At 43.1% G+C, this 24158-nt stretch overlaps 1 protein-coding gene across 5 annotated transcripts in view; it reads right to left on the minus strand.

Moving 5' to 3' along the window:
• EHBP1 (EH domain binding protein 1) overlaps window positions 1-24158 on the minus strand; it is an 807334-nt gene that overhangs the window by 159450 nt on the left and 623726 nt on the right. For all 5 annotated transcript variants that reach the window (XM_029593675.1, XM_029593673.1, XM_029593671.1 and 2 more), the window contains one exon: window positions 20305-20428. In XM_029593675.1, the coding sequence (XP_029449535.1) occupies window positions 20305-20428 (124 nt within the window). The remainder of the gene's footprint in view (window positions 1-20304; window positions 20429-24158) is intronic.

The following is a 24158-nucleotide window of genomic DNA, read 5'->3' on the forward strand; positions in this document are numbered from 1 at the left end:
TTGAATATAAACCAGCATTTTAAAGAAAGCCAATGCAGAGACTTTAAAATCAGTGTGATCCTTTTCATAGTAACTTACTAACAGTAACTGATGGCAGAAAAAAAACCAATTGGACCATCCAGTCTGCCAAGCAAGGTTTTTAAGGTTGTAACTGCTGCTCTGTGTAGTTTACCCCCTAACCTTCTGTTTAGGTTTGAAACTGCTACTTTGTGCAGTTTATCCCCTTCTATTTCGTGTTGCAACTGCTTCTTCTTGCAGGTAACGTTTATGCAGAATATCAGGCTGCAAAATTCTGGACCAATTTCAATTTCTGCAAAATCCATTTAGGTAAAACTATATAAACGGAATTGCAGTAGTCCAGTTGGGACAATACCTAAGCAAAGGTGCTATCTTCCAGGAAGGGATGTAATCATGTAATCCTGGACTGTTGAATAAATGCTGCCTTTGAAGTAGTTTCAACTTGCAAGTCCAAAGTTAACAATGGATCCAGAATTATCTGAAGACTTCAGATCTTTTGACTAAAGGGGACAAAGACCCTATCAAAAGAACTTTACCATCCAGGTCACCTGCAAGCTTCTTCCCCATCCCTAGATTCTCTTTTTGGCAGGATTCAGTTTTAGCCTATAAGACTTTATCCATCTTATGATCCTAAGTGATAATTCAGATCAAATGTCATAAGGCATTTAAACTAAAGGTCCGATAGTGGCAGAAAAAAAAACTGTAATGCTGTCCCCAACAAATACAGAAAGTGGGTAGAGAAATTAAAAAAAAAAAATAAATCAGCTCAACAGTCCACTTTTAAACAAAAAGGCAGAAAAGGTGTCCAGAAAGAGTAGCAAGCTGAGGTAGAAATGCTGGAAAGCTAACACAAATGCTCATAGTCTGGGCATTAAAATTCAAGATCTCCACGCCTTAATGGTGGAGGTGGACTTGAATATTGTTTCTATTATGGAAACATGGTTCAAAGAATCTCATGAGGCTAATTATTTGTTTGAATATATTTATCATCAGACTGGCAAGGCTCTAAGCAATTTACAATTTCAACATACAAAATCAAGTAAAACTGGAACAATACAATGACTAAAACTTCACCACATTAAAATTAAATCAAAAGAATCCTGATCAAACAATAAATTACCATAAAAGAAATAATATTAAAACTGGTCATAAAGGTATTTTAAAACATTCTAAAAATACTGAATCAGAAAGACATATTGAGTCACAAAATGCCTGTTTGAATAAAAATGTATTCAGCTATAACCTGTTCAGAAAGGACAGAAAAGACAGAAATGGGGGAGGAGTAGCTCTTTATGTCAAAATCAATATCCGAGCATCTGAAATGCAGGGGGCATGGGGAAAGGAAGAAGTGCTGTGGGCTGTCTTAAATAAAGATGAAGACAGTTCTATTTACATTGGAATGGTCTACAGACCTCCAAATCAGACAGAAGAACTGGAAAGAGATCTGGCTGAAGACATTCAGAAGGTGGAAAAGAAGGGGGAAGTTTTGCTGATTGGTGATTTTAATCTACCTGATGTGGATTGGAGGATCCCTGCTGCTGAATCAGCAAGAAGCAGATAAAATCTGAATGCCCTTCAGGAGGCTATGCTCAAGCAAAAGGTGATGGAACCATGAGGGGAGGGGTGATACTTGACCTAATGCTCACAACTGGGGATAATGCCTCTAATATCTGGATACATGCTCATCTGACAGTATGGCTCTATCTAGCGCCAAGAGGGAGAGAAGTCAAAGATCCAAGTTTTGGATTTCAAAAATACAGACTTTGGTAAAATGGGGATGTACCTTGAGGAGGAGCTAAAAGACTGGAAAAAGATTCATGAAGTGGAACAACAGTGGGCCAAATTAAAAGAAGCTATTACAAAGGGAACAAATCTTTATGTAAGAAAAATAAATAAAAGTAAGAGGAAAGATAGATTAATATGGTTCTCAAGATGTGCCTAAAAACTAAAGGCAAAAAGATCAGGAAATACAAAGGATCCTAAAAAGAGGAGCAGAAGAAGAACATCTTGTGAAGCTAAAGGAAACAAGGAAATAATGAATTATGACTTTGAAATTTACTTTGAAAGCATACTGGTTTGCAATAAACATACAGCCTGAAACAATCTGTCAGGCCGATACAGTACAGTGCGCTCCGACGGAGCGCACTGTTAGCCTGCTATTGGACGCGCGTTTTCCCTTACCCCTTATTCACTAAGGGGCGGATTTTCAGAGCCCTGCTCGCGTAAATCCGCCCAAAACCGGGCAGATTTACGCGAGCAGGGCCCTGCGCGCCGGGAAGCCTATTTTACATAGGCCTCCCGGCGCGCGCAGAGCCCCGGGACTCGCGTAAGTCCCGGGGTTCTCCGAGGGGGGCGTGTCGGGGGCGGGCCCGGTCGTCGCGGCGTTTTGGGGGCGTGTCGGCAGCGTTTCGGGGGCGGGTACGGGGGCGTGGCTATGGCCCGGGGCGGTCCAGGGGCGTGGCCGCACCCTCCGTACCCGCCCCCAGGTTGCGGCCCGGCGCGCAGGAGGCCCGCTGGCCCCTTACCTTTGTCGGGGGATTTACGCCTCCCTCTGGGAGGCGTAAATCCCCCGACAAAGGTAAGGGGGGGGTTTAGACAGGGCCGGGCGGGTGGGTTAGGTAGGGGAAGGGAGGGGAAGGTGAGGGGAAGGCAAAGGAAAGTTCCCTCCGAGGCCGCTCCGATTTCGGAGCGGCCTTGGAGGGAACGGGGGTAGGCTGCGCGGCTCGGCGCGCGCCGGCTATACAAAATCCATAGCCTTGCGCGCGCCGATCCAGGTTTTTAGCAGATACGCGCGGCTCCGCGCGTATCTACTAAAATCCAGCGTACTTTTGTTTGCGCCTGGAGCGCAAACAAAAGTAGGCTATTTGCGCGCCTTTTAAAATCCGCCCCTAAGGGGAGGAAAACGCGCGTCCAACCCGCGGCACCTAATAGTGCCATCAACATGCAAATGCATGTTGATGGCCCTATTAGGTATGCACGCGGGATACAGAAAGTAAAATGTGCAGCCAAGCCACACATTTTACTTTCAGAAATTAGCGCCGACCCAAAGGTCGGCGCTAATTTCTTCCAGCACCGGGAAAGTGCACAGAAAAGCAGTAAAAACTGTTTTTCTGTGCACCCTCCGACTTAATATCATAGCGATATTAAGTCGGAGGTCCCGAAGAGTAAAAAAAAGTAAAACAAAAAAAAAAAAATTTGAATTCGGCCCGCGGATGTCGGGCCGAAAACCGGACACTCAATTTTGCCGGCGTCTGGTTTTCGAGCCATTGGCTGTCAGCGGGCTTGAGAACCGACGCCGGCAAAATTGAGCGTCGGCTGTCAAACCTGCTGACAGCCGCAGCTCCTGTCAAAAAGGAGGCGCTAGGGACACGCTAGTGTCCCTAGAGCCTCCTTTTACCCTGATCTACCGCCGGACCTAATTTAAATACTGAATCGAGCGCACCGGCGAGTGGCCGGCGAGTGGCCGGTGCGCGCTCTCCCGCAGACTTTACTGTATCGGCCCGTGTGTAAGTGACATTTCTAATCCACACAAATCTGCTGGCTTTTTAGGGGCCGAATACTTTTGCAAGCCATTGCGTCTGAAAGATTTTAATGACACACAAACATCAAACCTTTTCTGTTGAAAAGGATCCTGTAAGAATTTGGGGTCATGATATGAAACTCCAGGGGTGAGGATTGAGAACCAACATCAGAAAAAATTTCTTCACAGAGAGAGTGGTAGATGCCTGGAACGCCCTGCCAGAACAGGTGGTAAAGCCAAGATTGATAATGGATTTCAAAAGGTCATAAGATAAACCTTGCAGATCCCTAAAGATGGAAAGGAAGAAATAGGGTAACCTATATTAACTTTAGGTGTAATGTTTCTGCATGGGGTAACCTGCACAGAGCAGCAGTTACTAGGGCTGCTTCAACCACTTATGGAGCTCTGGGCAAATTTTATGCATGAATCCCCTTTATTTTCTGAGATTGAACACAGATACTTTATATTATTCTAAAATTTATTTTGCACTTCCGTTCTGTAAACATTCCTGCATTCATAAAAGTTCCCACCCACAGTGGGTGCAAAGAAGAGCTATTTATTTATTTAAAAGATTTATATCTTGCATTTTCTCCCCAGTAGTAGGTGGGTAACAGTTCTTCCATTTACAATCACATAAAACTAATAAATGCAATAAAAAATACATTAAACAAAAAAACCCAAAAGAATAAAAAACTATGATCTGCTTTCTAAAAACATCTATTCATCACCATTATACCGATCCACATATTACTCTTAATCACAGCATGTTGTCATTATAATAACCATAATATGCTATTTAGTTACTAAATTGAATACTGATTATAAAATAGAGCCTTCAGTTGCTCCCTAACAGCCAAATTTTCAAAGGCCTACGTGCTTTAAAAAACAGGGTTTATGCGCGTGCAGCGTGCATTTTATAACAGGCCGGCCACGCACGTAAACTCCGTTACGCGCACAAGTGCCGGGCCCTGAAAAAGGGGCTAGCCAGGAGCATGGTCTGGGTGGGGAGGGGCGGAGGCCGGCCATTAGCCGCTGTCCCGGGGAAGCACACGCTGGCAGCTGGCTGGCGTGCAGAAACTACTTCTGCTCCGGAGGAGCGGCCTGGGAGGGAACTGGGGGAGGCCTGATTGCGTCGCTGCGCATAATATTCGAAAATTCATCCCCCCTGCGCTCACCAAACGCACATGTGTGTGTGGATTTTAAAATCCAGTGCACATGTGCGTGCAGCCAACAGATTTTATAACATGTGCACGTACAATCTTTTGAAAATCAACCCATAAATGTCTAAGTGAAAACTACATATCTCATTCTGACCTGTCAAAAAGGTCCATAACATTGGACTCACCATAGAAAATATCCTGACTAGGGACTCAAAACACCTGACTAGGATGTTTTCTTTACTAATCACCATATAAAAAGATACTCATATTCTGGTGTCACTTCAGTAACTGTAACCCAAGCTCTCTCCACTAATAGGTACTTTGGGAAGTAATGCAAAACTGCAAAAAAAGAGACTTAGAACCTATATAGGAAACCTACAACACCAAAACATTAGTAACTGTCAGGACACAAACAACTCAACCTATGAAAAATATTACAATAGGTGTTAGAACATTACTACACCTCCTATTGGAAAATAGAACAAATTAGACTGCTACAGATCCTTACATAGAAACCACCTACACCCCAGCAGAATCCATACTGGATTGACCATTTGGTCCTTTTCTGCTGTTATTACTATGTTATGTTAAGTCGGTCATACATGCAGAACACTGACTCTCATCCAGGGCCAGTTTTAGAGCAAATGGTGCCCTAGGTGAAAATGGTCAATGATGTCCCCTAACCACCCAGTCCTTGGCTTGGATTGGCAGGGGCCGGAGTACACACAATTAGGGCTGGTACAAGGGTATTATCTGCCCTAGGCAAACTTTATAGCCTTGCACCCTCCTCTCCACAGACCTCTCCACACAAAATAAAAAAATATGCATTTATAATAGTTTTTCCCTGAAAAGGCATTCAAAGTACTGTTTTCTGAAGTAAAAATATCACTTACAACATAAACATTATATTTACATTCACTGCTGTGGTGCCAACCAGAAATCCTTGTAAAAAAAAAAGTGAAAAAGATATTTGGAACCTATACAGTATTAGGCTTATTGTAACACCCTCAGAAAGCTATGAGTAAACGGAATATGATTACAATATAATAAACCTTCCATACCAAAAAAGCATTAACTGCCAGCATTCAAGGATTAACAACCCTAGCTATTAAAATGCAATAGTGCAAATATTACACCAATACATCTCCTATTAGGAAAAAAACAAGCCAAGCTGCTATAGATCCTTACCACAAACTACTCAGTCACACATACAGAACCTCCCCAAATACAGACTAAAGATACCATGAAGTATAAATAGAAATGTGCAGATCCAATCTGGAAACATGACAGACTGTGTACACAGTGCACCAATGAAACATTACCATTCCTCATAAAATATTAAATAAATTAAGAAATATAAAATATTTAGAAAGTAAAACTATACTAATAAAAATATTTCAAAACAGCTGATGAACAGAATATCCAATAATTAAAAACCAATATAAACATTTTTAAAAATTTCCCAAATACTAATAATATATTTCAAAACGGCAGACACATCAAACACCCAATAACTAAAACAAATATGGATAAAAAAATGTCTCCGCTCTCCATACCTGGGAATTTTTGATTTCCAGGTGCCCTGAAATTGTCTTGGATTAGTGGGGAGGTGGGGGGACTGGCAACATTTCTCCTCTATTACACACATGCTCATTCAAACCAGGCTTCTCCGCCTCTGGGCCACCAGCAGGATGGGCTCCACTGGGCCTCTCGTTCTTCAGCCACTGGTGGCCAGGGGTGGGGACTAGTAATTTTGCTGCTTCTGCTCCCGGCAGTCAAATGCATGAGAGAAATGGTTCACAGAATCCGAGTCCATGATCTTTACTCCCAAACATTTTTATCTCCCTCCCCAAATCCCTAAGGGGCGGATTTTAAAAGGGCCGCGCGCGTAAATCCTTCCGGATTTACGTGCGCCGGCGCGCCTATTTTGCATAGGCTGCCGGTGCGCGCAAGTCCTGGGGCTTTCGAAAAGGGGAGGGAGGGGGCATGTCCGGGGCGTTCCCGAAACGACGCGGCATTTCGGGGGCGTGCCCTGGCGTTTCGGGGGCATTTCGGGGGCGTGGCGCCGGCCCGGGGGCATGGTCAAGGCCTCCGGACCAGCCCCCAGGACCGGAGGACGGAGCGGGGCTGCCGGCGACGAGCGCAAAGTTACGCCTGCTTTCAGCAGGCGTAACTTTGCCGACAAAGGTAAGGGGGGGTTTAGATAGGGCCGGGGGGGTGGGTTAGGTAGGGGAAGGGAGGGGAAGGTGGGGGGAGGGCGAAGAAAAGTTCCCTCCGAGGCCGCTCCGAAATCGGAGCGGCCTCGGAGGGAACAGGCAGCACGCGCTGGGCTCAGCGCGCGCAGGTTGCACAAATGTGCACCCCCTTGTGCGCGCCGACCCCGGATTTTATAAGATACGCGCGGCTACGCGCGTATCTTATAAAATCCAGCGTACTTTTGTTCGCGCTCGCGTATTTTTTAAAAATCTGCCCCTAAGTTTGTGCTCTCCTATTCAATCCCCAGCCCAGACCCTGCTCACCTCTACCCAACCCACAAGTCCCAAAATCCTCTCCCCAGATCTCTCCCTTCTCTCCTCTCCCCAGCTGGTGCCACGATCTTTCCCTCATGGGAAGTCAATGATGATTGTCATTTACTACTTATAGTCACAGCAGTGGAGATGGGAGGCTGTAAAAAACTGTCCGCCAGACTGCTTTAATCTTTCAGGTAAACAGCTGAGGTATAGGTACCTGGCACCATATTCTTCTCCTCTGTGAACCTGGAAGATGTAGTAGGCCAGATTGACAAACTAAAGAGTAGCAAATCACCTGGACCGGATGGTATGCATCCTAGGGTACTGAAGGAACTCAAAAATGAAATTTCTGATCTATTAGTTAAAATTTGTAACCTATCATTAAAATCATCCATTGCACCTGAAGACTGGAGGGTGGCCAATGTAACCCCAATATTTAAAAAAAGCTCCAGGGGCGATCCGGGTAACTATAGACCAGTGAGCCTAACTTCAGTGCCGGGAAAAATAGTGGAAACTATTCTCAAGATCAAAATCGTAGAGCATATAGAAAGACATGATTTAATGGAACACAGTCAACACGGATTTACCCAAGGGAAGTCTTGCCTAACAAATCTGCTTCATTTTTTTGAAGGGGTTAATAAACATGTGGATAAAGGTGAACCGGTAGATGTTGTGTATTTGGATTTTCAGAAGGCGTTTGACAAAGTCTCTCATGAGAAGCTTCTACGAAAACTAAAAAGTCATGGGATAGGAGGCAATGTCCTTTCGTGGATTACAAACTGGTTAAAAGACATAAACAGAGAGTAGGATTAAATGGTCAATTTTCTCAGTGGAAAAGGGTAAACAGTGGAGTGCCTCAGGGATCTGTACTTGGACCGGTGCTTTTCAATATATATATAAATGATCTGGAAAGGAATACGACGAGAGAGGTTATCAAATCTGCGGATGATACAAAATTATTCAGAGTAGTTAAATCACAAGCAGATTGTGATACATTACAGGAGGACCTTGCAAGACTGGAAGATTGGGCATCCAAATGGCAGATGAAATTTAATGTGGACAAGTACAAGGTGTTGCATATAGGGAAAAATAACCCTTGCTGTAGTTACACGATGTTAGGTTCCATATTAGGAGCTACCACCCATGAAAAAAATCTAGGCATCATAGTGGATAATACTTTAAAATCGCTGGCTCAGTGTGCTGCAGCAGTCAAAAAAGCAAACAGAATGTTAGGAATTATTAGGAAGGGAATGGTTAATAAAATGGAAAATGTCATAATGCCTCTATATCGCTCCATGGTGAGACCGCACCTTGAATACTGTGTACAATTCTGGTCGCCGCATCTCAAAAAAGATATAGTTGCGATGAAGAAGATACAGAGAAGGGCAACCAAAATGATAAAGGGGATGGAACAGCTCCCCTATGAGGAAAGGCTGAAGAGGTTAGGGCTGTTCAGCTTGGAGAAGAGGTGGCTGAGGGGGGATATGATAGAGGTCTTTAGGATTATGAGAGGTCTTGAACGAATAGATGTGACTCGGTTATTTACACTTTCGAATAATAGAAGGACTAGGGGGCATTCCATGAAGTTAGCAAGTAGCACATTTAAGACTAATCGGAGAAAATTCTTTTTCACTCAACGCACAATAAAGCTCTGGAATTTGTTGCCAGAGGAGGTGGTTAGTGCAGTTAGTGTAGCTGGGTTCAAAAAAGGTTTGGATAAGTTCTTGGAGGAGAAGTCCATTAACGGCTATTAATCAAGTTTACTTTGGGAATAGCCACTGCTATTAATTGCATCAGTAGCATATGATCTTCTTAGTGTTTGGATAATTGCCAGGTTCTTGCGTCCTGGTTTGGCCTCTGTTGGAAACAGGATGCTGGGCTTGATGGACCCTTGGTCTGACCCAGCATGGCAATTTCTTATGTTCTTATGTTCTTACATCTGAGCCACATGATATCAGCAGAGTTCTAATTCCTACTGATTATGATTACAGGAAATAAAATTGGCGACTGTGCATGCACTGGGGTTCTGGATCCATTATGGCGCTGTCGTGGTGAACGGCTGCCTTAAATGTGAGTGCGTGCCCTGCAGACAGCAGGAAGATTTGATCATGTTATGCTGAAAGCGGAACTAACCCAGTTACTGCATACTGATTTTCCTTTCAAAATCTAGTGCCTTGAGAGGGAGAGCTGCTGCTGCTATGGGCAGTAACGGCGGGCTTATACTTTAGGCCATTTTTACCTATAGGCCCCCTATTATTTGGGGCCTGGGGTAGCTGCCCTTTTTGTACATAGGTATAAGTGGCCCTGGCGGTTGCTACCCTTAACAAGGGTAACCTGCTTGGAGTGGCAGTTACTACCCTTAAAGGAAGGCATGGGGATAACCTGCATAAAGTGGCAGTAACTACCCTTAACAGATGGCATGGAGTAACCTGCATGGAGTGGCAATTACTGTCCTTAACCAAAGGCATAGGGGTAACATTCATGGAGCGGCAGTTACTGCCCTTAACAAAAATCATGGAGGTAACCTGAATGGAGCAGCAGTTACTGCTCTTAACAAAACGCATGGAGGTAACCTGCATGGGGTGGCAGTTTTTACTTTTTACAGAAGGCATGGGGGTAACGTTCATGGAGCGGCAGTTACTGCCCTTAACAAAAAGCATGGAGGTAACCTGCATGGAGCGGCAGTTACTGCTCTTAACAAAAAGCATGGAGGTAACCTGCATGGGGTGGCAGTTATTACTTTTTACAGAAGGCATGGGGGTAACATTCATGGAGCGGCAGTTACTGCCCTTAACATGGCATGGTTAAAAGGGGAGGTGAAAGAAGCTATTTTAGCCAAAAAATCTACATTCAAAAATTGGAAGAATGATGCAACAGAAGAAAATAGGATAATGCATAAGCGTTGGCAAGTTAAATGTAAGACATTGATAAGGCAGGCTAAGAGAGAATTTGAAAAGAAGTTGGCCGTAGAGGCAAAAACTCACAGTAAAACCTTTTTTAAATATATCCGAAGCACAAAACCTGTGAGGGAGACAGTTGGACCGTTAGATGATTGAGGAGTTAAAGGAGCAATTAAAGAAGATAAGGCCATCGCGGAAAGATTAAATGATTTTTTTGCTTCAGTGTTTACTGAAGAGGATGTTGGGGAGATATCTGTATCGGAGAAGGTTTTCATGAGTGATGATTCTGATGGACTGAACCAAATCACTGTGAACCTAGAAGATGTGGTAGGCCTGACTGAAAAACTGAAGAGTAGTAAATCACCAGGGTTCTGAAGGAACTAAAAAATGAAATTTCAGATCTATTAGTCAAAATTTGTAACCTATCATTAAAATCATCCATTGTACCTGAAGACTGGAGGGTGGCTAATGTAACCCCAATATATAAAAAGGTCTCCAGAGGTGATCCGGGAAACTACAGACCGGCTAGCCTGACTTCAGTGCCAGGAAAAATAGTGGAAAGTGTTCTAAATATCAAAATCATGGGGGGGCGCAGTTTGCATTCAATGTGAGAGGATGCATAGCGGCTCTGCTCCGCCTCCCCCGGGCCTAAAAAACCCCCGAAATTCGCGAAAATAACTTTAATTTCTTGGTGAAGCACAACCTGTGAATTTCAACCACTCTAACAGGACATCCACAATGAAGCAGCAAACGACGAACGACCGATCTCCGCAAATTTTCGTACGGGAAAAATTCAGCCGACACGGGCCAAGATGGCGCCAATTCTCCGGACCCTGAGCCTTCCGATTCAGAAGAGGCAGAGGAAAGCTCGTACGAGCTGGGAGATCCTGGATCGGGAACGTCTGCTTCTCTACTCACCCGAGAAGAGGCACGCCGCTGGTTCATAGAACTAAGGGCCGACTTGAAGCAGTACAAGGCGGACATAATGGTGTCTGTGGCAGACCTTAAGGATGAACTGGCAGCCAAGGGTAACCGCGTGGACGAGGCAGAAAATCGCATCGACGGACACGGGGACATGATCAACACACTGGTTACCCAACAAGAAGCAACATCAGCTGGTTTTAAAGCGATTCAAGACAAACTCGAGGACTTAGAGAATCGAGGTAGAAGAAATAACCTGAGATTCAGGGGGGTCCCGGACACCCCGGACTTCGCAGACGTACAAGTCGCGTCTCAGATCTGCACTTTTATTTTAAATAAAGGAGGAGTGGAGGCTCCGGAGGGAGCTGCGGAGACCACTACAGAAATAAGTTTTGAGCGAGCTCACAGAGCGTTGGGACCGCGAAGAGACCAGCAGCCAAGGGACATAGTTTTGTGTTTCACCAGCTATCCTCTCAAGGAATGCATCCTAGCTGAGGCACGGCAATTGAAGACTATCACTTGGCATAATCATCATATCTCTCTATACCAAGATCTGGCGCTGATTACGCTTAAAAAAAGATACGATATGAGAGAGGTAACTACAGCCCTGCGAGATAGGGACATTCGATATCGTTGGACCTACTCCTTTGGACTGTCCTTTCATTACCAGGGGGTCAGCCATCGGATCACTTCCGTAGAGGAGGCAAAGGCAGCCTTAAGGCCCAGTTGCCGATCTCCTTTTCAACTTCTAACATGGCAGAATCTACTCCCCGTAAAGACACAGCACCACGGTGGCAGAGGGCAGGAAAAGGAGGCAAAAGGCTTCGCCGCCAGATGGAGAGAACCAAACCTCAAACTTCCGATCAAGGATGAAGTGGAGGGGACTCTTAATGCAGAGACTCATTTCTACCTTATGGACTGCTGAAGGAGGCTCCACAGCCAGGTTTGCACCAGGCGCTGACTGTTTTTGATAGACTCTGGTTGAACTGTTTGTTTATGTTCTAAGATTCATATAATATTTTCAGGTTGTGATTCACACTTAAGGGGGACATTATTTCATTCTTCTCATTATTGGTTTCCTATATGGGCCTGGGGGGGGTGGGGGGAGGTTCATATGCTCACACCTCTGCATTGGAGGCCACCGGCCCCTAGGAGTCAGGTATCCTATAGCGGGACTTGGGGTACGGTAGTATGTCTGGGCCTCAAAACCGACCAAACTAGTATCACTATTTCTGGGACGCACAGAAAGGCAGGGGTTTGTACTCCAAAATGGAGGTATGCTGTCCGAGGGTTGGAGGTTTTTTTTTGGAAATCCATACTCTGGGGGTGTAGCGGGTTGCGCGTAACATGGTATATTAATGGCGACCAAATTGCTATCCTTTAATGTAAAAGGACTAAACTCGCCCCAAAAGCGGCAGCTTTTCAAGAGGGAGCTTAATAGGCAGGCAGCCGGGATCATTTTCATACAGGAAACACATGTTAGAAGGAAGCATGAGCATTTATTAGCTTTCTCACAATTTCCAGTTTCTCTGTGGGCCGCCAGCACTAATGAACAGCGCTATGAGGGGGTTGGTATACTGTTCTCCTCTTCATTTGTACACGAGCAGGTGGATGCAGTGATTGACCCTGGTGGCAGATTTATAATTAACAAAATCAAAATTGATAAACATATTTTTACTCTTCTTAATGTGTACTTCCCTAACCACCACTAGGTGCCTTTTATAAAACGTCTTAATATAAGACCCAATAAATATAGCAGGAAACAAAAATCATAAAAATAAGACGTGCTATATGAGAGAATCCTGAATATGATCAAGTGTGTACCTTCATACGTAGCTACAAAAATGTGGCTATCGTGTCTGTAAGCCGATAACGTTTAATATGTGTCAGATTTCTCTTTTTTCCCTGTCTTTAGGTCTGTTGCTACTGTATCTTGTGCATAGAAAACATAGAAAAACATAGAAATGACGGCAGAAGAAGACCAAATGGCCCATCCAGTCTGCCCAGCAAGCTACGCACTTTATCCTTTCCTTTTTCTCTCTCCCACCTGTTACTATTGGCTTCCAGTACCCTCCAGCCCTAATTCCCCTCCACCCCACCACCAATGTAGAGAGCAGCGCCAGATCTGCATCCAAGTGAACATCCAGCTCAATTAGGGGTAGCAACCGCTGCAAACAAGCAGGCCACACCCCTGCCCCATACTCTTACCCACCCCTGTTTTTTTTTTGGAGATGGCAGCCCTCCGTCCTTCCGCTCCGTGAAGGTGGAACACCAACCACTGGCATCCCGCTCCGTCAATGCCTCTGTGGCTACTGCCGCTCCGTGCAGTGTTTTGCTGCCTCCTCTTTATTCACGTCCTCTAGACTTGATGGATCCACAGTGTTTATCCCACGCCCCTTTGAAGTCCTTCACAGTTTTAGACTTCACCACTTCCTCCGGAAGGGCATTCCAGGCATCCACCACCCTTTCCGTGAAGAAATACTTCCTGACATTGGTTCTTAGTCTTCCTCCCTGGAGCCTCAGCTTGTGACCTCTGGTTCTGCTGATTTTTTTCTGACGGAAAAGGTTTGTTGTTGTCTTTGGATCATTAAGGTTTTTCAAGTATCTGAAAGTCTGAATCATATCACCCCTGCTCCTCCTTTCCTCCAGGGAGTACATATTTAGATTCTTCAATCTCTCCTCATATGTCATCCGTGAAGACCCTCCACCTTCCTGGTCGCCCTTCTCTGTACTGCTTCCATCTTGTCTTTGTCTCTTTGTAGGTACGGTCTCCAGAACTGAACACAGTACTCGGGGTGAGGCCTCACCAAGGACCTGTACAAGGGGATAATCACTTCCCTTTTCTTACTCGATATTCCTCTCTCTATGCAGCCCAGCATTCTTCTGGCTTTTGCTATCGCCTTGTCGCATTGTTTCGCAGACTTCATATCATTAGACACTATCACCCCAAGGTCTCTCTCCTGCTCCGTGCACATCAGCCTTTCCCCCCCATCGAATACAGTTCATTCGGATTTCCACTCCCCATATGCATGACTTTGCACTTCTTGGCATTGAATCTCATAACTTCTTGGCATTGAATCTCATTGAATTTCATAACCCTTTACAAGCAATATTTCATAGGTTTGGTTCTGGGGAGGGGTTTACACTAATTAGACATTAAACTGGTACCGGTTGTGGGTGTATAATTGCTGTGTTTGCAACTCTTTGTATCATGATTTTCCTGCTACGATTACTTGGAATGTTAAGTATAATCTAGTTGTGTACAAGGTGGCATTACGTTTTTCTACTGGTTACCAATAAAAATCGTTTAAATATAAATATCAAAATCGCAGAACATATAGAAAGACATGGTTTAATAAAACAAAGTCAGCATGGCTTTACCCAAGGCAAGTCTTGCCTCACAAATCTGCTTCACTTTTTTGAAGGAGTTAATAAACATGTGGATAAAGGTGAACCGGTAGATGTAGTATATTTGGATTTTCAGAAGGCATTTGACAAAGTTCCTCATGAGAGACTTCTAGGAAAAGTAAAAAGTCATGGGATAGGCTTACAAACTGGCTAAAAGACAGGAAACAAAGAGTAGGATTAAATGGACAATTTTCTCAGAGGAAGGGAGTGGGCAGTGGAGTGCCTCAGGGATCTGTATTGGAGAAATTACTTACCTGATAATTTCGTTTTCCTTGCAGATAGCTCCTAACTGCTTTGGAGATGGAAAATACTGAGGAGCTGCACTTCCTGCAGGGGTATATGTACTAGGGGTTGACGTCAGATTGAAATCTGATCCGTCTACAACTGCTAGCAGGAGTACACTATACCCATTGGTCCTGAGTCCATCTGCTACACGCTAGGAAATAGGACCTGTACTTTTCAATATATTTATAAATGATCTGGAAAGAAATACAACAAGTGAGGTAATCAAATTTGCAGATAATACAAAATTGTTCGGAGTAGTTAAATCACAAGCAGATTGTGATAAATTGCAAGAAGACCTTCTGAGACAGGAAAATTGGGCATCCAAATGGCAGATGAAGTTTAATGTGGTTAAGTGCAAGGTGATGCATATAGGGAAAAATAACCCATGATATAATTACACAATGTTAGGCTCCATATTAGGAGCTACCACCCAAGAAAGAGATCTAAGCGTCACAGTGAATAACACATTGAAATCGTTGGTTCATTGTGCTGCGGCAGTCAAAAAAGCAAACAGAATGTTGGGAATTATTAGAAAGGGAATGGTGAATAAAACGGAAAATGTCATAATGCCTCTGTATCGCTCCATGGTGAGACCGTACCTTGAATACTATTCTGGTCGCGACATCTCAAAAAAGATATAGTTGCGATGGAGAAAGTACAGAGAAGGGCGACCAAAATGATAAAGGGAATGGAACAGCTCCCTTATGAGAAAAGACTAAAGAGGTTAGGACTTTTCAGCTTGGAGAAGAGATGGCTGAGGGGGGATATGATAGAGGTGTTTAAAATCATGAGAGGTCTAGAACGGGTTAATGTGAATCAGTTATTTACTCTTTTGGATAATAGAAAGACTAGGGGGCACTCCTTGAAGTTAGCATGTGGCACATTTAAAACTAATCGGAGAAAGTTCTTTTTCACTCAATGCATCATGCCATCCGGGTATTTAGCCTATGCTTGTTTGCTAGCTCATCGAGTTAGCAAGGATTGGAATCGTCCGGTCTAAGCTACTCTGCCGCTTCCTTGCTGCCGCTGGAAGCTCTCTCTGCCCTTTGGGATATTCTCTAACCTGGGTACCCGCTCCTTGGGGGCCCTTTGCTTTCTTTCAGGTGCCTTACTGGGATAAGGTATGCGCTCCTCGAGGGCCTGTTCTCCCTGCCTCGGTGCCTGTAACCAACCATCTACTTCTGCCTGGTGGAATCATCAACCTTACAGCTAACATCTAGTCAGTAATCTAATTCTCAGTCTGTCTCATCTACAGCTCTGCCGTGCTGGGAAACCTACTCCTGGATCTCCGTATACCATCTTGGTGAGACGGGTTCCCTCTGCCGAGGGTCCCTGGACTGCTACCTCTGGATCACCTCACTATTGCTACCTGTGGTGGTATACATCAGCTGTACAATAAAAGACAAAACTCTGTGTTTGTTTGTCCTGAGTCTAGCCCAGTACTGTGGCTCTCCACGGGGCTCTTCCCTTTGGGCGTGGTCATCTTCCACAGTACCCAATAATCCACTCAAACACCTCAAAACCATAACACTAGCCAGTTACTATGCCTTTCTTGGGGTTGGGGGTCAAAACTTTTCACTATGTATCCTACTGACAAGCTATATTTGTCATGTACATTTTATACCAAAATGCCAAAACACACAGAATGTACCACTTCTTTAGTACAAATACCATAAGAAATTATGGTACTAATAGACAGCTGGTATAGCCCTGGTATATGTCTAGGAGTAGCCCTGGTATATGTCTAGGAGTAGAAATGCCACAGAAGCAACTTTCATTGCTCAGTGTTATGCCATGGCATCACAGAGTTCAGTTTCAGATGTGGCTGGTTCTTTTCACCAGTGAAGCCATAAAGTTAAAATGATAACTAGAATTGAAGGGGCTATACAAATTCATCTAGAGAAGCCCATAGGCTCTTTGTAGTCTTCTTCCATGCACCCAAATTTTCTCAGATGAGAAGGTACAAATAGTGGCTGTCAGATTTAACATAAAAATATCAATACTATAGGGGGCGGATTTAGGCGGATTTAGGCGGATTTAGGCGGATTTAGGCGGGCAGGGCCCTGCGCGCCAGTGCGCCTATGTTCAATAGGCCTACCGGCGCGCGCAGACCCCGGGACTCGCGTAAGTCCTGGGGTTTGGCGAGGGGGGCGGGCCCGAGCCGCGCGGCGTTTAGGGGGCGTGTCGGCAGCGTTTTGGGGGCGGGCCCGGGGGCGCGTCCCGGCGCGCTAGCGGCCCGCTGGCGCGTGGGGATTTACGCCTCCCTCTGGGAGGCGTAAATCCCCCGACAAAGATAAGGAGGGGGTTTAGACAGGGCCGGGCGGGTGGGTTAGGTAGAGGAAGGGAGGGGAAGGTGAGGGGAGGGCGTTAGAGGATTCCCTCCGAGGCCGCTCCGATTTCGGAGCGGCCTCGGAGGGAACGGGGGTAGGCTGCAAGGCTCGGCGCGCGCCGGCTATACAGAATCGATAGCCTTGCGAGCGCCGATCCAGGATTTTAGCGGCTACGCGCATATCTACTAAAATCCCGCGTACTTTTGCTTGCGCCTGATGCGCCAGCAAAAGTACGCCTATTCGCGCAGTCTGAAAATCTACCCCTTTGTTTTTTGTTATATGTTACTTCTATCTGCTATAAGGGGTGGCCAACTCCGGTCCTCAAGAGCCACAGACAGGCCAGGTTTTCAGGATATCCAGAATGAATATGCATGATTAGATTTGCATGCATTGCCTCCATTGTATGCAAATCTAACTCATGCATATTCATTGTGGATATTCTGAAAACAAGGCGTTTTGTGGCTCTCTAGGACCAGAGTTGGCCATCCTTGTACTAGTATTTTACAGAATATTGTTTCAAAGGAAATATATAAACTTTTAAAAGATGAACTATAACCAAGTCATTTCAAAAGTAATGGATTAATTATACAAAAACTAAACAAAATTAGAACACTTCAAAAAGCTAACAAGTTGATATGATTACATCTTTCCTTCTCTTGTAAAAGGATTCTATTGCCATAATCAGCATACTTTAACTCTCTGCAAACCACAAAACACAAAATTCTGAAAAATAAGTTGAAATGCTTCTGAAGGACACTGAGCTCCCTCTGGTGAAGGCATAACAAGTTTATTAAGTAAGCACCACCTCTAGAATTATAATCCCTTCTGGCTTCTTCCACTGGGTTTATTGGTTCAATTTTCATAACCATGAGCATCATTAGGGCAATGCAGTAATTAAGAGTTGTTAGAAAGTGAATTCTCAAACTGCAGATTAGAAAATTAAACTATTTCCTGATTACATATTAATGGAGCACAACAATAGCAGTTGCCATAAGCTTGGAAGGCAACCAAGGGATAAATCTGTGTACTTAATTACCATAAACAATGACTGCATAGAAATGAAGTTTTATGCACATTCCCTTCTGTAATATGTCTGATATCAGTACACACTTGACAATTCTTGTTCAATTATCTCTATTATTTAATGCGCTGTGAACGGCTCTGTGTAAATAAAATTAACCACCCCAATTACTTTGAATTCATCTAGGGACAACATAATAAAAAATGTGAAGAATTCTGAATGCCTATTAATCTAAAACATTACAGAAGCATTCAATATTCTCTTGTCTATATTTATGTTGTCCACATGTATTTTAGTGCACTGCTAATTCAATTATATTTACCATCGATGGTCAATCAGCAGCAACACAGTTTTGCTATTCAATTAATCCATTCTCAGTACCTTATATATATTTAACAACTGGCAGTAGATATTGTTTTATGTGAGAAGTACAAAGTCCATGAAGCTCGAGTTGTGAGCCAATCAGCAACATAAAAAAATAAAAGTACTGCACAACAAAAAGTCAGAGAAGAAAATTTTTGAAGATTTTTTGCGGAGAATAACTGAAGAGACTAGTTTTTTTTAAAATTTCTAATCATCTCAACAGCCTTGTGATTTATTTTTTGAGGTATATTTAAAAATGGTTCTGCTATTTTACCAACAAACAAATCTACAGTAAAATATTGAGACAGCAAACAGTGCATTTGTTAGGGCAGCTTTCTAGTATTACATTCTTCTAGTGCATAGAATTCATATCACAAGACAGACGATAATATTAGAATAAAAGTAGTGGAAAAACAATTGAGAAAACTTTGTGAAAAATCTTTTACTGTTAATATTTTTTCCCACAAAATTCTCATTGTACCACAGGGTGTACCCAGCATGAGCAGGTGCACTGTTGGAATAACAAGATAATTCTGCTTTTGTGATCATTTAATGTCAATCATTATAAGGAAGAGAAAAATCAATGGCACTCCATGGCTTTCTATATTGGCGTCAAGCACATCCCTCTTCTTATTTTTACCTCCAGCTAGTACACAGTTTTATTTTGTTTTCTTTTTTTTTTCCAACGCTTTCATGGAAAAATATAATTCAGTTTGACATAATTCTGAAAACTAGTAATGCAAAAGCTGGTATTAAATTACTGGTATTAAATAACAGATATTGAACCATTCTGATTATATTCATAAAACGAAATCTGCTGAAATAAAGTATGTAACTATTCCACTTCTGAGCAACATTATATTTAAAAATGACATAGTTTCTAGTATATAATTCAAAATCAGACAGAAAAGTGTCATTTAGATAAATGATAGATCATATTAAAAGATCAAGGCTATAAAGTTAATTTCAGGCATGAGTATTTTTTTTATAGTCAAATTATAGCTACTGTGACTATATTAATAAATAGGCTGCAGGCAACCCATTTTATAAAAGTGCTTGTGTGAAATGGCATGAATTTTGATAACCAAATGAAAAAGACTGGAAAATCAGAAAGAAAAAATATTCATTTGCTATAATTTGTAATACTACTTGCTCTTTCTGAAACATCATTGAAAGTTACTACCTTACCAGATATCATCAAACCCCCCACTTAACATTTCTGTATATATAATGCTGCCCACTTTTCTTCAGTACTGACAATTAGTATCTGAAGACTATTTAACACTCCTTGTGAAACAGAATGCACCATCATAATACACTTTGCAAAACTAACTATATACTTTAATCCTTTGAGATGCACCTGGGAACCAAAGTATTAGACTTTTTTTTAAGGTCTGCTTTCTTAAAAAAATATAATTGTGAAGCATCAGTAGCCAGACAGTATTCTCAAATTTTCAGTGATCTAGTCAATGGAGCCTTTCCTCCGTGCACCGTGCTCTATTTCATGCGGTACATGGCTTTAGCTGGCCAAATCTCTTTTTTCCCACTGAATCAGAGGAACAGTGAAGATCTTACTTTTTTTTAAGCAGTGGCATATCAATGAGGCACAGATATGTATTCGAGCTCTGCATGGTTGAGCACACTGTTCAATAGTGCTGGCTCGCACAGTATCAGGGCAAGTTATCACTTCCCATGAAGGCACTCTTATCACCGGGGCCCAGAGAGGTGGCTGCAAATCGCAGCCTTTTTATTTTCAAGGCAGTTCTGCTGAACATTCAGGCTTCAAAGATTCACACTTCCAAAACTCTATAAGAGTTTGTGAACGCTCAATTTGCCAAAACTGTTTACAGTGTAATTGGGCACCGTACCTGTGTCCATGAGATAGCGGAGGCGCTTCTCCACCAGCGCGGCACGGGTGTCAATTTGCTTCTGCTCATTCTCTAGTGCTGCCAATTCTCCTACAACATACTGACTGGTGTCTTTGAACCCTCTCTGTTAAAAAGAACAAACAAGAAGAAAAAACACATCACTTGTGATTTGCATTTTCTTTCCCTCAAACACTTAATAAAACACTTACCCCCCAAAAAAACAAACAGGATAGCAAAAATAAGAAAAGAGCTAACACTTAAATTTCATAACATTCACCAAATGATAATAAAACATTCTGTTACTGGGTAAAAAATTCTGCATTAGAAAAAAGAAACAAATTATTGTGTTGCCCTTTCAGGGCTGCCTTTAATTCTATTAACAGTTTAACTCTTTAACCTCTGGCTGCTGTAAATTCCCAAAATGCCTTTGGTAATAATACACTGAGAGGTCAATGTTCTAATTTGCAACACATTTGGAAAGTTGCCACAGGTTCCAATCATTGCACAACAGTGACACCTAGTGACTGGACATGGAGACTGATAGCAGGGCTCCACAGGGGCCCCTGGTATGGGCCCCTGGACAAGAATTGTCACAGCAACCATTGAGCTAAGTGAGTTGGGAGAAGTTGCAAAAGAAGGGAAATAACTTCCTAAATAGCACTATAGTTCAATATAGGTCAGTGCTGATGCAACTACAGGGCCAAGGAGCAGAAGGAATCTGCTGGGCCACAAAAGAAAAAAGAATAATAAAAAAAGGAAAGCTCCCTGCTTTCATGATCTGTCCATACACCAGCCTTCCTGGTGGTGCATTGTATCCCATGGTACCAACAGTATAAGAAATTTTGGGGCGGATTTTAACCCTTTTAAACCCGCTCCTGCGCGCGTCAAGCCTATTTTGCATAGGCCCGGCGATGCGAGCAAGCCCCGGGGACGAGCGTATATCCCAGGGCTCGAAAATAAGGGGTGGAGAGTGGGCGGGGCGGTTCTGGGGCGGGACCGAGGCCTCCATCACAGCGGCCGCGCGCGCGCATGTTATAAAATCAGGTGTAAATTTGTGCGTGCCGGGTTGCACGCACAAATCTACGCCCGCGCATAGCTACTAACATCTGGCCCATTGTGTTATTTACTAGTTCAACCACTCATTATTCCACCATTACCACGTCCATTTGCAAAACTGAATCTGCTGCATGGTGCAATTTACCATGGCTGCAATAAGCCTTTGCGTACCACCTTTAATGCGTGAGCTAAAGATCAGCACAGTTTTGTGCATTGGCCCTTTAATGCTATTATATATTGTCTACCAGAAGCTGAGAGAATTCTTAATTAAGTATTTAACTTGTTAATGGCCATTTATGGTATGGACATTTTATTTGTATATCTATTTCATTTTTGGTCCAATAGCTTCTTGTTTTCCTTTGGGCTCCCAGCTCAATCAGAACTGGCCTCCCTAGGGCTACAGAACCATATGCCTTCATTTTCAATCACCCAGAGATTTTCCATATTTTTTTTAACCATCTTCCCCCCACATCTAGGGCTGCCATTGAAGAGATAGTCCTAGGCCAGGGGGCACAGACAGCTGCTCCCTTTAGAACCCAGTATGCTTGCCCGTTGAAACATGACCATCAGGTAACACCACTGTGTGATGGCCTCTACAATATCACCATTCCCAACTGGCTTGAGGAGCCAAAGCCAGATTCGGGAATGGGCATTCTTTAATACATTGGAATCTTCTCTTTTTTTCAAACCCATTTAGTTTTTCTTAGTTCGGGACACCTCCCCTCAACAACCCTTTCTTCTTCTACAATGTCTATCCTGTGATCACCAAAGCTGCCCTTCCAAGAAAAGACAGTCTCTGCTTCATCGGGAATCTGCAGAAATGAGTGGTCAGAGACTTGGGAAGTGAGATCACTCTCTGGAAATATTCTCAGTTTCCCCACTTCTGTCAGACTTATCTTGGGAGAACTGCTTTATATGATAATTCTTTCCATGGCACCTGGGATGACAAACAGCTTTTAGCTTTCGCGTGATGCAATCATCTCAGTCTGGTTTCTATGAGCTTTTCCACTATGAGGCTCCAAGCTCCAATCTGCCTTAACAGTGTAACACTCAAAGCCATTCTCTCAAGCCTGGGTCTCCCATCAGGAACAGTGTGGTTGTAATCATTAGGATTTCATACTACTGGCCCTCTAGTAAAAAGATTTACCAAGAACAATAGTTTTCCTAATATAGTGAAGTTCCTTATTTATCTGTTTTCAGAATGATGGGGCCGATATAATAAGACCTGCGGCAAAATTGACGCTATTTTTCAGCACATTTTTTTTTGTGTGTGGCAAAAGCAGGTACCTCTGAGGGATGTAATAAGTGACTGCATGCAAATGAGATACGTGCAGAAAATTTACACAAAACAAATATCCATCCATGCGCGCTACAACACACGCTGAAGGCCCTATGCAATAAACCATGCATAAACCTGCATTCATGTGGTGGCCCTTGATTCTCAGTTGGAAGCCTTCCCCTGTCATAAGACAGTGGTGAGTTAGTGGTCCGGAACTGGGGATGAAGATGGGTAGAGCAACGTCTAACCCATTCATGATCCATTACTGACTGAGTGGGAGCTATAATGGCAGATGCTGGTGAGGGGAGGAATTCAGCAGAGATTTGGAAGGAGCTATAAAAGGGCACAAGAAAGCTTTGAAAGACAGACCTTGCATGGCAAGGCTTGCATTTGCCTCAGAGCCTCCTGTTACTCCACTCAGCTGTGAGACTCATCCAGATGCAGCTGCCCAAGGTGTCAGGAGTTATCTATTCAAGGGTGCAGCAGCAACTGCACATTTCACATTGCAGTGACATGTGAGGTAAAAGTAAAGCTGGGGTCAGCATTTCTGACATGTACCTGTTCCCTCTAAAATCTCTCTTCTTGCTTCTGCTGCTTAATTCTTCAGCCTTCTTCAAACAAGCGCTTAAACTTATCAGTAACTCCTGCCCTGACCCAGGCGCTAAAAAACCCGCACTAATGCCAGCGCGGCTCTCTGTATTGCCCATGAATAGTTAATTGCCTCCTTTGCATGGCATTGGCATGGACTTGCATTAAACCAGCTGTGGCTTTTTGAGCGGGTTTACATGTGCATTTTTTCCATGCTAACCACGTTATTACAAATTTGTGTAAGATTACTACTAGAAAACATGCGTAATACCAGACACAAAAACCTGCAGTAGGTCTACCACAGCTTATTACATTGGCCCTTATGAAAATTACATACCAGATACATGCTACAAGGAAGAAACATCATATAGAAGCACTTGTAAGATTATAAATTTGATGCTGTAGTTTGGAGATATGTTTTTTGAATTTGTAATTAAATTGTGAGACAGCTGAAAAAACGAACTCATGTATCTATTAGAATAAAGTATGTGGTTACATAACTGCTGTACGAGTTCAGAAAGAGTTCATATTATCCTTTGCATATAGACAAACATATTTTCAGAAAATTTCAGCAAAGCGGTAGACATTTTTTAAATTATGATATTAGTAGAAATTAAAGTATATTGCAAAGTAGTTTTGTTTTAGAATATAAAATTTGGAATATTAGAATATGATAATCAGCTATTTGAAATTGAAAAAAAATATTGTGTAAAAGGAAATACCTAGCCTATTTTTGCTATTTAAATTTCCTGCCCGTTTTGAGCATTTTGTACCAATTCTCAGTCACACTACTCACTGGCAGAGGACTGCCTCTTCCTTGCCATGTTTCTATAGAATTTCCCTAGTCATGCCAAGATCTGTAACCTTGCTACTAATCACAATAGTTATAATGGATCTCCTGACAGGTGGTATCAAACTGCAGTTCAGAACT

The sequence above is a fragment of the Rhinatrema bivittatum genome, chromosome 3 (genome assembly GCF_901001135.1).
Source record: "Rhinatrema bivittatum chromosome 3, aRhiBiv1.1, whole genome shotgun sequence".
In the NCBI taxonomy this organism is placed as follows: domain Eukaryota; kingdom Metazoa; phylum Chordata; class Amphibia; order Gymnophiona; family Rhinatrematidae; genus Rhinatrema; species Rhinatrema bivittatum.